The sequence below is a fragment of the Pteronotus mesoamericanus genome, unplaced genomic scaffold (genome assembly GCF_021234165.1).
Source record: "Pteronotus mesoamericanus isolate MK-2021 breed Mesoamerican mustached bat unplaced genomic scaffold, CSHL_Meso_final scaffold_167, whole genome shotgun sequence".
Classification (NCBI taxonomy): Eukaryota; Metazoa; Chordata; class Mammalia; order Chiroptera; family Mormoopidae; genus Pteronotus; species Pteronotus mesoamericanus.
In genome coordinates, this window is record NW_026555308.1 from 2,402,002 (window position 1) to 2,419,044 (window position 17,043).

General features: G+C 42.9%; 1 protein-coding gene across 1 annotated transcript in view; it reads left to right on the forward strand.

Moving 5' to 3' along the window:
- Positions 1–10,160, forward strand: part of ZNF174 (zinc finger protein 174) — a 35,243-nt gene extending 25,083 nt beyond the window's left edge. Inside the window, 4 exon segments of the mRNA XM_054589138.1 lie at positions 3,628–3,850; positions 4,368–4,840; positions 5,838–6,060; positions 9,066–10,160. Of these exon segments, the coding sequence (XP_054445113.1) occupies positions 3,628–3,850; positions 4,368–4,840; positions 5,838–6,060; positions 9,066–9,664 (1,518 nt within the window). The 3' untranslated portion in view covers positions 9,665–10,160.
- The last annotated feature ends 6,883 nt before the right edge of the window (positions 10,161–17,043 follow it).

Genomic DNA, 17,043 nt, shown 5'->3' on the forward strand with positions numbered 1-17,043 from the left:
AGCTCCAGGCACAACCAGCTCCTTCTCACATCTCAGCACTAACGTCCCCTCTGAGGACATTACCGAACTGCCTGACTCCCCCACAGTCATTCTCTATAGGATCACCTTGCTCATTCCTTCAAAGCGCTTATCTGTAAGTATCTTTATTCATTTACATATTGTGTTTCTCCCATGGAATGCAGGATCCAGCAGGCCAGGGGCCATGCCTGTCTTGTTCAATATAAAATCCCCAATATTGTCCTGGCCAATGTGGCTCCGTTGGTTGGAATGTTGTCCCATGGACCAAGGGGTGGAAGATTTGATTCTCACTGAGAGCACATACCTGGGTTGTGGGTTCAGTTCCTGGTCTCTCTAAAATCAATAAGCATGTCCTAGGGGAAGGATAAAGTAAATAAATAAAATTTTTTAAAAAACCCCTAATAGCCGGCATATCATTGTCACTTGATGAGATTTTTTTTTTTAGAGAACTGTTCTGAGTATTTTTACCACTTTAATTAGAGGCTCTAAACATTCACTGAATATATTAACATCCAAGTTATTTCAGCAAATATGAAATTCTTCCCGTAGACTAAGGGCATAGGACCAACTCAAGCTAGCTAATATTTTGGTGAATGGCATAGAGCTCGTGTGACCAGTAACTAGATTCCTGTGCTCCTCACCCCAACTTCTTATAATGTAAACCAGAAGATTCTGACTTCCTTTTCTCAATTTTGCCTGGGTACACTCTCTACCCCCGCAACCAGAGGCCACAGCTTCCTCACCATCGTCTTTTTAGATTTTATTTATTTGCTTTCAGAGAGAGGAAGGGAGGGAGAGAAACAGCAATGTTCAAGAGATACATGGATCAGTTGCCCCTTGCATGCCCTCAACCAGGGACATGGTCTGCAACCCAGGCATGTGCCTTGACTTGGAATCAAACTGGAGACCTTTGGGTTCACAGGTCAGCACTCAATCCACTGAGCCACAGCAGCCAGGGCAACTTCCTCACCATTTTCTGAAGACTGTTTCTACACTTGGGTCTGGATCTTCTCTGGCAAGATGGTGAGAAACTGCTCCAAAACCAGCAGCTTCAGGATTTGTTCTTCTGAGTGTGTCTTAGGCCTCAGCCACTGACAACTGAGTTCCAAGAGTGTGTTAAAAGCTTCATGGGGGCCAGTTACTTCCTGACAGCAGAACTTCCTGAAGTACTAGCGGGAAGAAGCTTCATAATCAAGGATGTTGCTATGAAGAGCAGATTTCTGTCCCTGTGCGGAGTCTTGGCTTGGTGATGGGTATGCTTGGTGACACTGTTGCAGCCATTATTCACTTCATGAACTAGCTCACTGGTTGCCACTTCCACCAAGGATTAAATTCCATTTCTTTTCATATCATTGGGAAACAGTTCTCATAGATCCCAATGACAGGAATCAGAGACATCATATTGACACCGATGTCCAGAATCACAGTTGAAAAGGGCAACTTTGAAGGGAGAATGGAAAAAATACAACATAAAATTGTTCCATATTCCTTCCCTCTGCTTCTTGTGATTTATTTCTATCCTTTTCCTTTACTCTCTCCAACAGTCCAAGCCAAGCACCCACAGCACTAGAAATATCAAAAAAAAAAAAAAGAAATTTTCTCCCAGCTAGATTTCTCTTCGCTAAGGAATTCCTCAAACTACTCACAGTGTAGTTCAGCTGTTCCTTCTCATGGTCCCTATGTCTGGATCTTGTCCCTGCCCTTTCCCATCCTCAAAAAGCCTGGACCCACTTTCCCAATTGCTGCCTTCTCTTAAGAAGAGATTAGAATGGGAGTGCATCTCAATTAACCTCTTTATTACTGTGACACCCTCCTCTCTACCACCACTATCACGTATAATCTGGACAATAAATGACTGTTACGGTTTGCTGTATATTGCCCCCTCTCCAGCATTCCTTCCCCACTTCTGATAGCAGCAGCATCTTCCATTTTGAAAGAGCCCCTCTCTATTCCATTGGACCTGGTGAAGCTATTCATTATTACAGTACCCTTCTCCCTGTTCCAGGAGTGAGCACCTGAAAAATGCTGAACCTGTCAAAATTCTTCTCTGAGATTTGACATACAGGTAGGGTGGGAGAAATTCTGAATTTCCTGTGAATTGCTAAATTGGGAAGATGTAAGACTGGAACTATCTTCAAGTATGTCCCACTCAACATTCCACCTCTCTTCCACCAAGGGGTGAGCCTGTTTACAGGAGAAAAAAAAAAAGGATCCAGGTTGGCTTTCTTCCAAAGAACTTGAACTGCCTTCATTTATATTCCCTTTACATTTCAATGTGGCGGTAGGGGTTAGAGATAAAGGAACCAAAGATGTTGTTAACAGTCCCTTTTAACAACAACAATAACAACAACAACAACAAAAGGAGCATCACATAGCATAGGTCCTTAGCAGCAAGGCCAGGACTAGACCCTGTACCGCCCTCCCTTACCTTACACATTTTCATGCACCCCACATTTTATCTGAAAGAATAATAAATGCTAGCTTCTTTTTAAAAAAAAGATTTTATTTATTTATTTTTTGAGAGAGGGGAAGGGAAGAAGAGAGGGAGAGAAACATGGATGTGAGAGAGAAACACCAATGTTCAAGAGATACATGGTATCTCTGCACACTCCCAACAGGGGACCTGGCATGTTCCCTGGCTGTGCCCTGATTGGAAATAGAACTGGTGACCCTTGGGTTTATGGGACAATGCCCAACCCACTGAGCCATACCAGTCAGGGCAATAAATGCTAGTTTCATGCAGAAGGCGGAGCCAGCACTCCTCTTGACCCCTGATGTTCCATTCCACTCATACTTAATTTTAAAATTCTAGTCTCTCAGAAACGTGTTTTCCTCTGGCGGTGATTCACTCAGCGGAAAGCAGGATAAGAATGGGGACCATACAGATTCACTTTCACTCGGCAAGGATACACTCAGTGAGTACTCATAGAATAGTGCACTCGATGTTAAGGTTCGGTGCTGTGGCTGAAGTGACGTAGGAAAACATCTGCAGGCTCCGGCTGCCGCAAGACGGGGATGAGATGATCAGGGTCAAAGGCCAGAAGGAGTCGGGATTCCGGCACAGAGAGCCGAACCCGGACTGGTCCGCTCTGATGGGCTGAGGGTACCATGGCGCAGAAAGGTGACCGCGGAGCATGGGAGAGGAGCCCGGGCCTGGCACGACTGCCCTGAAAAGACTCCAGCGGCAAAGGGCACCCAAGCCAACGTGGGGCCCAGCTGGGAGCCCGTGGCCTGGAGCAAGCAGGGCACTCATCAGATGCACGCATTCACTCATGACTCTTCAAACTTGTTCAGCCCCGGGGCTGTTAAGTCAGCACGCTGGCCAAAGCGCTGGTGTGCTGTCAGCTAACGTTTGTAGGCCGGGCCACCCGACTACAACTCCCGGGGTGCACTACGGCTGGGCGCCGTTCCTCACCAGCATCGACAGATACAGCAGCCAATAGACAGGAGAAACTGCCCTCGAAGAGCCAATCCCTCTAGGAAAAAGGCGGGCTCTCCCGCAGCGTAGTTCATTCGCAGCCAGTGGGAGTGTCCGCGACGAAAGGCTTCTGCCCCGCCCCTAGCCCTGGCTTCTGGCTTCTGGGTTCTGGTTTCCTGGTCCCCTGAGAGGTGAGTCGGCTGCAGGTGGGCGCGGGGTGCAGGGCTGTCAGCCACACTACCTTTCCAGGGGCCAGCCCAGGCTTGCACTTGGCCAAGGAGTTGAGGAGTACGGGAGTGCGGGAGCTTCGCCAAGCCCGGGGCCCGAGCCTGGCGCTTTCTGAGGCTGGAGCAGCCGGGCCTTCGTATCCTCTGGAACGAGCAGTCACCGTGCCTCCAACTACCCTGCTCGAGAGTAGGAAGCTTTCGCTAACTCCCAGCCGGCGTGCGCCGCGGCCTGCCTAGGATCATCGTGTAGCTCACGGCAAGATGCCGGAGGTCTGCCAAACCAGAATGCCAAGCAGTTGGTGCAGGCTACCTGGCTGACAACTTGAACTTTTCGTAGGGATTCCTGTCAGCCCACTTAGGTCATATAGCGCCTCCCCCCCACCGTACCCCCCGACTTCGTGTGCTTATCGCTGAAATAAAAGCAGTATTTTCCCCAGTTTCCTTTTAGGACGTTATGACTTTTTTCCTTCACAAGACAGTTCTAGAAACTGACGGAAAGATAGATTCTTTCCACTCCCGGGGACTGGGTCGTCTTCAGGAGTTTGCGGTCAAGGCCAGCGAATGAGAAGACCCCATCCTGTTGGGTAGGAATTTTATTTGGGGGGAACTTAATTAGACCTGGTCTGCATCCTCTCCTCAACATCCTCAGAGGAACTTCATTTCTAGCATCTTTCCAGCATTTGGAAATACTTCTTCAGGGCCATGATCCCTTAGGCTTGAGCTGCTTACAAAGAGAGAGAGAGAGAGAGGCTGTCTCCTGAGCCCCAAAATGGCAGCTAAGATGGAGATAACTTTGAGCTCTCAGTCTCACATTCAGGCTTCTTCAAAGCAAGAGAGACACATCATAACAAAGCTAGAAGAGAAACGGGGGCCAGCTCTGCAAAAAGACAGCCCCGATCCTGAGGTCTCCCGCCAGAGCTTTAGACGGTTTTGTTATCAAGAGGTGTCTGGACCCCAAGAAGCACTATCCCGTCTCCGACAGCTCTGCTGGCAGTGGCTGCAGCCTGAAGTGCACACCAAGGAGCAGATTTTGGAGCTACTGGTGCTGGAGCAGTTTCTGAACATCCTGCCCCCAGAGATCCAGGCTCGGGTCAGGCATCGATGTCCAAGGAGCAGCAAGGAGATGGTGACTCTGGTGGAGGATTTTCACAGAGCAGCCAAGAGACCAAAGCAGTGGGTAAGGCGGGTGTTTTCTATTGGTCCCCAGGATTTGTTTTTCATCTGGATAGTGTTTGGTCTCTGGCCCCCTCCCTAGGTAGAGCCCATTAATGGACCAATGGCTTCAAACATGTCTTCTGGCCTCTATTTTGGGGTACAAACCCCCCTACTCTCAGATGTACCAGGTCTTCAGAAAATCCAGCCACTGGCACTCTAGTGAGGAAGTACAAGATAGAGTAAGGTTATTCTTTGCTGACAGATCTGTGTCCATCCATTCCTCCTAAAGTTTTCCTACAATTGGGATTCCTAGCAGACAGCATCATCCTGTTGGGTAGGAATTCAATCCTGGGGGAACGTCATTGGATCTTATTCCAGTGAAGTGTCTTGCGTATTGCATTTGGATCAGCAAGTCACAGCTCATTTGGCTAACATTCCTTCCAACCCCCACCTCCCAAGTCTGACCAAAGTCCAGCCCTAAGCAGGAAGCAAACAACCATGTGGTTTTTGGGAATGGAAGCAGGGAACAGGAGTGGGGCAGTCTTCTTAGAGCCCTGCTACTGCTTGGATATCCTTACTGGAGAGCCTTGAGAAGAACAATTTATTAGATAAAAATGGTTTTTAAAGGTTCCCACTATACTGCTTTCCAGTCCCACAGGGCTTGTTTTTAGAAGAAGTAGGAAGGCAGGTGAGCATAAGCTGAGAATCTGCTGAGCCAATGTCATGGCTAACCCTGTCTGTGCCTGCTCTCTGATGACTTTGACTCCAGGCCCTGGGCAAGGCCCAAGCTCTAGAAATATCCATTCAAGTATTAGCTGATTTGAAGCAGCCTCATTTTGGTTATTCTCCATGTCCTTCCCTGTGCCTCCTTTGAGAGTTTCAGCAATATCTATCAAAGTTGACCTCCACGCTGTTATCAGAAATTCCCAGGGTAAAGGGGTCATAACAGGGCAGTGAGAAGTCAAGCTGCCTTCAGTCAGTTCTCCAGCTGCACTCTAATCCATGGGGCTTGTTCCTAGGTGGCCGTTTGCATGCAGGGGCAGAAGGTGCTCTTGGAGAAAACTGGATCTCAGCTTGGAGAACAGGAACTGCCAGACTTTCAATTGCAGACTCCTAGGAGATATCCTAGGGAGAGTTGTCTGGAGGAGCCTTCCCAGGCAGGATCTCAGGACGAGTTTAGCCCCTGTCATTGGGAAAAATCCCCATTCCTTCTGGAACCACCCACCAAACTGTCTGGGACAGGTAAATACTCTGTGCCTCCTCTCTTCCTTTCATCAGTCCTTTTATCTCCATCAAAGCATTCATGATTCTGAAAAGCCATACACCAGGTTTTGAGGGGTCTTTTTAATATGTATGTAATCTTTATTCCTGAACAAATTTCACTAACAGGAATGGTAATGATACTACACATAAGAAGTATGTTTTTATTTTCTGTTAATGACTGTTTGACAATGCAGTACACAACAGGACTATTCAACTGCCTGCTTTTCTATCCCTTTCAGAGCTTCCTATAGTAGACAGATACAAATATGACCACTGATGAACTTCCATGCAAACTGTAGCTGAGTTTCTTCACTTAAAATGGTCCCATGTTGAGAAAGCATGTAAAGAATGTTCTTTTCACTAGAGAAAAAGCCCACCACTCTATATTATTTTCTGCCTATTTCTCCTTCTGTAACATTTTCTGTGCTTTAAACTTTTGTGTCCACTACCCTATCTATCTTTGGTACAATGCCAGCGTAACTGTCAACCCTGTTCCACACAGCCCTGTGATCACTAAAATTGAATGACAGTGACACTTTGGCCAGTCCTGGTGATGTGAATACAGGATACAGTCAGCAGGTTAGAGAAGAGAGTTAGTTACAAGGAGCCTAGAGCCTTGATCCCTTCATATTTGGTAGATTCCGTGAAACACTGGTTTGATTATTCTCAAAACTCAAAAATGTAGAACTGCCCCATATCTATAGCCTTCATGGTTCTGAATAAAGGGGATCACACATACTCCCTTCTGCCTCAGCAGAGGCAACTGGGTGTGTGTGTAGTCTCTATCTCCTTTCTTTTTGATTCCTGAGAGAGTACATTCTCGTGCTTCTCATCCCTAAGGTCCAACAGTGCCTTCTTTCAGAGCTGCCCTGGCCAGTACAGTTGCCAGTAGCCACATGCAACTATTTAAATTTTATTTATTGAGATATAATTCATATACTTTAAAATTCACCATTTTAAAGTGTGAATTTTAGTATAAATACATTGGTTTTTAGTATAATTACACAGTTGTACAACCATCACTAATTTCTGAGTATTTTTATAACCTCAAAAAGAAACCCATGCTCATTAGCAGTTACTCTCTGTCCCTTCCTCTCTAGTTCCTGGAAACCATGGTCTACTTTATGTCTCTGGATTTGCCTATTCTGAACATTTCATTGTCCAGAATCACACAATATGTGCTCTTCTGTGACTGGCATCTTTCACTTAACATAATGTTTTCAAGGTTCATCCACGTTGTAGCATGTGTTACTACCTTATTCTTTTTTATGGCTAAATGATATTATATTAATGGACATTTTGTTTATCAGTTGATAGACATTTGTGTTGTTTCCACTTTGGGCTGTTATGAATAACACTACTTGCATATTTGTTTACAAGTTTTTCTGTGAACATGTTTTCATTTCTCTTGGGTATGGAGTAGAATTGCTGGGTGATACAGTAACTATGAATAACCTTCTGAGGAAATACCAGACTGTTTTCCAAAGTGGCTGTGCAATTTTACATTCCCACCAATGGTCTATGGGGATTCCACTTTCCTTGCATCCTTAATAATACTTGTTATTGTTGGTCTTTGATTATAGTCATCCTTTGGTTATAATCATCTTTTAGGTGTGAAATGGTATAACATGGAGGGTTTGAGTTATTTCCCTTATAACTAATGATGTTACGCATCCTTTCATGTGTTTTTTGGCCAGTTGTATATATTCTTTGGAGAAATGTCTGTTCAGATCCTTTGTTCATTTTTAAATTGGTTTTTTTTTTATTGTTGAAAGAGTTCTTTACATATTCTGGATACTAGACCCTTATATAGAGTGTGCAAGTATTTTCTCCTCTTCTTTGGGTTGTATCTTTACTTTCTTAATAGTATTGCTTCAAGCAGAAATGTTTTTAATTTTAATGAAGTCCAATTTATCTATTTTTTCTTTATTTGTTTGTCTTTTTGGTCACATATCTAAATTATCATGGCCTAATTCAGAGTCACAAGGATTTACCCCTATGTTTTATTTAAAGAGAGATTGGTTTAGTTATTACATTTAGGTCTTTGATCCATTTTCAGTTAATTTTTATATATATTGTGAAGTAGGGGCCCAACTTCATTCTTTCACATCTGGAAATCCAGTTGTCTCATCACCATTTATTGAAAAGACTATTCTTTCCCCATTGAATTGTCTGGACAGCCTTGTTGAAAAACAATTGACCGTAATTCTGTGGGCTACTTGTTTAAATTAATTAAAAGTTTAAAATACAGTTTCTGTCACACTAGTCACATTTCAGGTATCAAGCTACTGGCTGCCATATTGAATAGTGCGTGCACGTGTGTGCACATGCACACATATACACTGCCCATCTCTGGAATCTATGGGATAGCACAGTTCTAGATCCTCTGACTAGCTCACGGACCATTCCAGCTCATATCCATCCTGATTCTCAATCCTGGTGGTCACAAGCTGGGTAGTTTCTGTAAATAGGATGCACATCCAGCCCATATCCCTGTTTCCAAACACAAATGCTGTCAATTTTATAAGGAAAGAAAATGCCACATTCACTGGATTTACCATTATTTGTATAGATAGTGGTGGTCATTCAGTGTCCATGAAGAGAGAATATATTTGCAATGTTGAAATTCCAACTCTCTTCTTTCACTTCTTAGCTGATACTCAGCCCTTATAGGTTTTCTTTTCCCTATTTCTCCCTTTCTTAAACCTTTCTTAAATTCAGGAAAGGATGGGGGGGTTGGAGAACTTGGTTCCTAACTTTAATATAAATCAGAATCACACCAGGAGACTGTTAACTGTGCAAATTTCCAGGTCTCATTCCATTGCTTCAGAGATTCTGACTCAGCAAGTGCCCCAGATAAATCTAATACAAGTTGCCAGTAGAGGAACACACTTTGAGAAACCTTACAGTATATTTCATAACTCTTTTGCTGAGGTTCATTCTTTGAAGCCCAGAAAATGAAACATATTTCTTTGTAATTATAGAGGCCCCCAGAATGAAAAGTGAGAACAAGGAGAATCCACAACAGGAGGGAGCTAAAGGAGCAAAGCCATGTGCAGTGTCACCCAGCAGATCCAAAGGAAATGGTCTGCAGAGTCCTGAACCAAGAGGGGCAAATATGAGTGAATCCCGGTTGTCACGGAGGCAAGTCAGTCCCCCAAATGCTCAAAAGCCATTCACTCACTTCCAGAGACATTGCAGGGAACTGGAATACATCAACAGCCTAAAAAGCCATCCACTGAGAGAGCTGAAGAAAAGCAAAGGAAGTAAAAGAAGCCTGAGTAATCGTTTACAGCGTCTTAGTCACCAGCCAACCCATTCAGTGAAGAAACCTTACAAATGTGATGACTGTGGGAAAAGCTTCACATGGAATTCGGAGCTGAAAAGACACAAGCGAGTCCACACAGGAGAAAGACCCTACACATGTGGAGAGTGTGGAAACTGCTTCGGGCGACAATCAACTCTGAAACTGCACCAGCGGATCCACACTGGAGAGAAGCCATACCAGTGTGGCCAGTGTGGGAAAAGCTTTCGCCAGAGCTCAAACCTTCACCAACATCACAGACTTCACCATGGGGACTGAAAGCAGAGCTTTGGTCTTTCTGTTCAAAAGGAAGGTATTTGTGTTTCTCCTTCACCTTACTTACATATCCAGTAAATCACAGACTGTTGGTGTGACTTACAAGGAAAGCAAGAGGTCCCTAAAGAATGATGGTGTACATTTCACTGGTGAGGAACCCCAGAAGAAGCCACTGGGGATGGGACCATGCACAGTTGAGGGTGAAGAAATGGCAGGTCTGAGTATTAGTTGAAAGAGAACTGGGGCTTCTGCTGGAGAGCAGGATGTAACTACTGAGGGAGAATCAGGATGATCCTGCAGGTGCCCCTACCCCATGTTAAATCTTTCCCACACTGCTTTATTTATCTTCAAAGGTATATCCTATATATAGTTATGCATTTACTGTTATATCAGACAATCTTTATCATGCATATGCTTCCTAATAAAGATGGGTGATCCACAAGAATTTCAAGGCAAAAGCTCATTGAAATATAAATTCCTTAGTATTCTTTCTGTAATTCCTGGCTATTCATAACAAAGAATGCATGAAGGGAGAGTATGAATGTGTTTGTGTGACAAGAGGGTTTCCAGGTAATTGCACAGTGCTTTAACCAAAATAAACACACACACACACACACACACACACACACACACACACACACACACTGAGACATCCTTTTATATCAAGGCACCCTAGTTTTAGGAAAAGAAGATCTGCACAGCTGCTGTACCTGCACCCAAGCAATAGGGAAGAGCTACTTCTTGTTGTAGTCAGCTACAACAAGAAGTAAGTAGTGGATGTAGACTGCTAAGGAGGGTCAAAGGGAATCCTTATTGTTCTCTTTTCTTACTTAGGCCAGTAGCTTTAAGAATAATAAAATGATTGGGGTGATGAAAAATGTTCTAAAACTGGATTATTTCAGTATGTTTACTAAAAATCATTGAAATGAGTTAATTGTATGATATGTAACTTAAACCAGAATGAAGTTTCTAAAAATGACAAAATATATAAAATGTTAAAGTCCTGGAACTAGGCCTGAGAAATCCTCAAATCCCATTCCTTAATTCTCAAAGTGGAAATTAAAACCCAGTCAGTATACAATTTTCAGTTACCCTGGGCAAGCTAGCTGATCTCTCAGTTTAGAGAAGACTTTTGGTAGATGGATGCATACTACCTCAAGCAGAGAAAGGGTAGGTAGTGTTCTTCCTAAAGCATCAATATCCTAAAGTCACTGTCAGTCACCTCAGGGCTGTGGCTTGTGCTGTTGATACCCACCCCACTCCCAAGAATATCAAGTTCCTCCTTACAGCACAGAGTCAAGTCCACACACCTGTGTCCCTGCCTCCCAAGCATTTTCCCTTAGGACCTGCCACTCCCCGTTCCCTCCTCCCTCTCTCTCCCATCTCACAAGTTACCTGCTCTGCAGAGTCTTCTCTGACAAGTTCTAGGCATACTTAGACTTAATGGCATGTCACTCCCTGCTCCATTCTGCACACCAGTGGTACTCAAACTGGGAGCACATTTTGCCCCCCAGAGGACATTTGACAATGTCTGGAAACATTGGTTATGACTTGAGGGAAGTAAGGATAGCCCCTAGCCTCTAATGGATAGAGATGAGGAATATGGCTAAACATTCCATACTGCACAGGATGGCCCCCAAAACAGAATTATCTGATCCAAAATGTCAGTAGTGCTAAGGGTCAGGAACTGTACTGTACACGCAATAAAAAGGCCTTAAGGACAATAGCCTTGTTTTCCACAATTTTACCTGTTGGACATAGCCCACATACAGCCAAGAGAAAGAGAGAAATATGTGTCAGTAATTGAAGAGCCAAGGGCCCCTGCTTTACTCTCAGGGCTCATTTCTGCCTGAATCAAGGATCCTGGTGACAATCTGCCGAATGCAGTAGATGAAGCCTCTTGTCTTTGGGACAGAGGTAGACTTAATGGGAGCCCAGTGGCCTTCCTCATCATTTTTAGGGATCCTTTAGACTCTAATCTATGGTCCCCTTCCCAAAAACTACATTAGATATTAGAAGAGTTTATCTTCATTAGGCCTGACCCTTGCCTTACCTCACTTCTGTTTGCTGCCTTTTACTGGTCAGGGCCTCTTGGTTCTTCATTCTGTTCCTACCTTGCCCCACCTCCTTTTTTTACACCAATTTCACTGTTGTTTCTTAATAACTTTCCTAATCCTATTTATGTTTGTATTAATTTCCTATGGGTGCTGTAACAGATGACCACAAACTTAGTGGTTTAAAACAACACAAACATCTCTTTAGTTCTGGAGGTCAGAAGTCCAAAATCAGTTTTGTTGATCTAAAGTCAAGGTATAAGCAGGCCTTCTGGAGGCTCTTTGGTGAATCTCTTCCCTTGCATTTTTAAGCTCCTAGTGGGTGCCTGTATTCCTTGGCTTGTGGCCTCTTCCTCCATCTTCAAAATGCACCCCTCCAGTCTGTGTCATCACATCACTTTTCTGACTCTGACCCCCCTCTTGTAAGGAACATTATGATTATATTGGGCTCACTTAGATAATTCAAAATAATCTCCCCATCTCAAAATTGTTAATCACACCTGCAAAATCCCTTTTGCATATAAGGTAATATACACATGGGTTCCAGGGATTAGCATGTGTACATCTTTTGGGATGCAGTGATTTAGCTGACCACACCCATCTTTTGAATCAACTTGGTTAATCAAAGATCTCTTCTAAATGTGAAGGAACATAAATTTCCACTTGCCTTATTTATGAGTTGGAACAGGAACTCTTTCTTAAGTAAGAGCTTTGTTTCTTTGGTATATTTTGAAGAACCTGTGTATATATGTTTCCTCTCTTCAGATTACAAAATCAGTAATTGTTGAATCTTAATGTCTTAGGTACCTGTTCTACTGTAGACTTTGAATAAAGGTGGCAAAATCACCACTCGACTCTCATTCCCAAAAGATGATGCTGCCTCACCTGCCCTAGCCCAGTTTTCCTATGGCAGATAAGGTGATGAGTGCCTGTGAGAGTCTGAAGACCTGAAAGAAGTCCCCTGGGTGCCCAGCCACCTTTGTAGTCTGTACTCAGTTCTTCAACTGTAGGTTCCCCATCTCCCTCACCCATGTGTGGTCCCAGTAGAGGGTCTCAGCACAAAACACTGAACTGCTGGCTTGCAATCAGCCTCCCCATGTAAGAAAATAATCTTTCTCTTCTTGTGTGCAGCCCTCTCCCATGGACAACCTGATAGTTTCACTATCTTTTCTGGGTTTGCCCTGTACTTACCCATGTCGGGGTGGGATGACTCCTACTCAGGTCATTTGGTCCTCTTCAGGGAGACAGGGAATGGGGGAGCATACATGCATAGGTTGGGGGGGGTGGCGGTCTAGACCTTGCAGATTTCTCTGAAAAGCATTTTCCATCTACAGCAGATATGGATTTGTAAAACCCATCCCAGGATACCATTGTCACTCCCAATAAAATTATCAATAACTCGGTAATACCATCCAATAGTGTTGAAATTTCCCCCACATTTCTAAAACAAAAATGCTATTTCTCATAGCTTTATTGAGGTGTATTTCACATTCCATAAAATTCAATACAAATTAATATTTATGTATATTCACTGAGTTGCGCAACTATCACCCCAATCTAATTTTAAAATATTTTCAATAGCCTAAAAAAAAACTCCATTATCATTAGCAGTCACTCCTCAACCCTGTGCCCCTTGAGCATCCTCCTCTTTTATTTAGCACAATATATTTGAGGTCCATCCATGTTGTAGAAATTATCGTTACTATATGCTTTTTATGGGTGGATCATATTTTAATATTTTATTGTATGGCTAGATGATGTTTTGTTTATCCATCAGTTGATTTTTATTAGGATGGTTTCCATTTTTTGGCCTTTATGCTGCTATAAAAGGAGTTAGTAAAACAAAACAAAAGGAATAATGCTGCTATAAACATTAGTGTACAGGTTTTTCTGTGAACATGTGTTTTCATTTTTCTTGGGTATATACCTAGCAGTGTAATATGGTAACTCAATGTTTAACCATTTGAGGAGCTGACAGACTGTTTTCCATAGGGTCTGCTTCATTAACATCCTCACCAGCAGTGTGTGAGGGTTCTGATCTCTCCACATTCTTGTGAACACTTATCTTTTTATTATAGCCATGATAGTGGATATGAAGTGGTATCTCATTGTAGTTTTTATTTACATATCCCTGATGGCTAATAATGCTGAGTATCTTCTCACATACTTATTAGCCATTTGTGTATCTTTGGAGAAGTGGATATTCAAAACCTCTGCCTTTTTATTGTCTCTTTATTGTTGAGTTGTAGGAGTCCTTTATATATTCTGAAATCAAGTCGTTATCAGATATATGACCTGCAAATATTTTCTCACATTCTGCTGTCATATACTTTTTTGCACAATTGCAATACATCCCTTTAAAGCAGTTGCCACCTGCCAAAATACAAAAGTGACCAATATAGTCACAATTCCTAAATAGCTAGTGAAACTGAAGTGTGAGGCAGACCTCTCCAAATGCTCTTCTTGGATCTAGAAACTCATCTGGAACCAGATAAGGGCAGAGCCAGCAAGAGGCACCGCAAGCTCCTACCTTGGCCTCAGGGGTGACTTGGGCTTAGTCAGATCTGAGAGAACTTCAAAGAAAAAACAGGAATGGACTTTGTACCAGGCTAAGACCAAGGGATGGTTTTGTTTCCAGCTCTGTCATTCTCCAGACCTCCGACCTGGATGTGTCATTTAAATTTGCGAAGCCTTTTTCCTCCACTTATATGACTGGTGAAATGAACAAGTGTATGAGAAAGCATGTTGTTTTTTTGGGAAATGTCATATGAAAGGAGGATGAATTATGCATCATGTAAAACTGAGCATCTTGAAATCTTTCAGCTCTTTAGATCCAAATGCTTGTGCCTGAAATATACAAAGGGGCCATTGGGATTCAAGGTATTTGGCACTTCTTTATACTGTGGTCATAGTAGACAATGTCCTGGAATGGGAGAATTTCTCCAAAAGGCTGTTTATGAATAAAAATGGTGTCCAAGAAAGAGGTACCCTGAATCAGATGAATCCTCCTTTTTCCATGGTCCTTATGCTGCTTTTTTTTCACATTGGCTTTTTAAATTTATTTTTTATTGTGGTAAAATATACATAACCTAACTTTACCATTTCAGTGACAATGTCAGACTTCCAGCCAAGATGGAGGCGTAGGTAGATAGGCTTTGCCTACTCACACAACCAAAAGAAGGATAACAAATTTAAAAATAAAAACCAGCAAGAACTGTCAGAAAATCAAGCTGTATGGAAGTCTGACAGCCAAAGTGTTAAAGAAGAAACATTCATCCAGACTGGTAGGAGGGGCAGAAGCTGGCAGTTGGGGTGGAGAGGATGTGCAGCAAGGTGGTGGCTGGAGGACCAGGTGGTCCCATACTTGCATGCAGATAAACCATGAGGAAAAACTGGGGAGCAAGACAGACCATACGACCCAGGGTTCCATTGTGGCAAAAAGAAAGCCTCAAAACCTCTGTCTGTAAAAAACCTGTTGTAGCAATAAGGGAAATTCCCAGCTTCACAGGAGAGTTTGTTGGAGAGACCTACAGGGTCCCAGAACATACACAAACCCACCCACCCGGGTGTCACCACCAGAAGGGCCCAGTGTGCTTGTGGGGAGTGGGAAAGTGACTGAAAGTGGTGTGAGAGCTTAGCAAATGGCATAGTTCCCTCTCTGGCCCCTCCTCCACGTATAGTGCCACAACACAGGTGGGTTGCCCTACCCTGGCAAATACCTAAAGCTCTGCTCCTCCCAATGTAACAGGCATGCTGAGACAAAGAAATATGGCCCAAGTGAAAGAACAGATCAAAGCTCCAGAAAAAATACAACTAAGTGATGAAGAGATAGCCAAGGTATCAGATGCAGAGTTCAAAACACTGGTAATCAGGATGCTTACAGAAATGGATAAGCATGGCTGCAAAATAGAGGGAAAAGTGAAGGCTATACAAAGTGAAATAAAGCAAAATATACAGAGAACCAACAATGAAGGGAAGGAAACCAGGACCCATCAATGATTTGGAGCAAAAGGAAGAAATAAACATTCAACCAGAACAGAATGAAGAAACAGGAATTCAAAAAAATGAGGAGAGGAATTTCCAGGAAACTTTAAACATTCCAACATCTGAAACATAGTGGTGCCAGAAGAAGAGGAAGAGCAAAAAATTGAAAACTTCTTTGAAAAAATAATGAAGGAGAACTTCCTCAATTTGGCAAAGGAAAGAGACTTCCAGGAAGTCCAGGAAGCTCAGAGGGTCCCAAAGAAGTTGGACCCAAGGGAGCACACACTGAGGCACATCATAATTACATTACCCAATATCAAAGATAAGGAGAGAGTCTTAAAAGCAGCAAGAGAACAGGAGATAGTTACCTACAAAGGAGTTCCCATAAGACTACCAGCTGATTTCTCAAAAGAAACCTTGCATGCAAGAAGGAGCTGGCAGGAATTATTTAAAGTCATGAATGGCATGGACCTACATCCAAGATTACTCTACCCAACAAAGCTATCATTTAGAATGGAAGGGCAGATAAAGTGCTTCCCAGGTAAGGTCAAGTTAAGGAGTTCATCATCACCAAGCCCTTATTATATGAAATGTTAAAGTGACTTATTTAAGAAAAAGGAGATCAAAAACTATGAACAGTAAAATGACAACAAACTCACAACTATCAACAACTGAACCTAAAACAAAAACAAAAACAAACTAAGCAAACAACAAGAACAGGAACAGAATCATAGAAATGGAGTTCAGAGTGGAGGGGGCAGGAGAAGAATGGGGGAAAAGGTGCAGGGAATAGCAGCATTAATTTTAGGTACAAAATAGACAGGGGGAGGTTAAGAATAGTATAGGAAATGGAGAAACCAAAGAACTTATATGTATAACCCATGGACATGAACTAAAGGTGGGGAGTGCTGGTGGGAGGGGGGTTCAGGGCAGAGCGAAATAAAGGGGAGAAAAATGCAACTACTGTAATAGCATAATCAATAAAATATGCTTTAAAAAAGTACATTAACAATGTTTTGTGGCCATTACCACCATCCATTTCCAGAGCTTTTTTTTTTAAAAAAAGATTCTTTTTAAAATTTTTATTTATTGATTTTAGAGAAGATGGAAGGGAGGAGGGAGGGAAGGAAGGAGGGGGTTGGAGGGGGAGAGACAGAGAGAGACACAGAGATAGAGAGATTTGTTCTTCCACTTATTTATGCATTCATTGGTTACTACTTGTATGTGCCCTGACCAGGAATCAAACTCACAACCTTGGTGTATTGGGATGACATTCTAACCAACTGAGCTACCCAACCAGGGACAGAACTCTTTTATTTTATTCTTCATCCGGGAATATGTTTA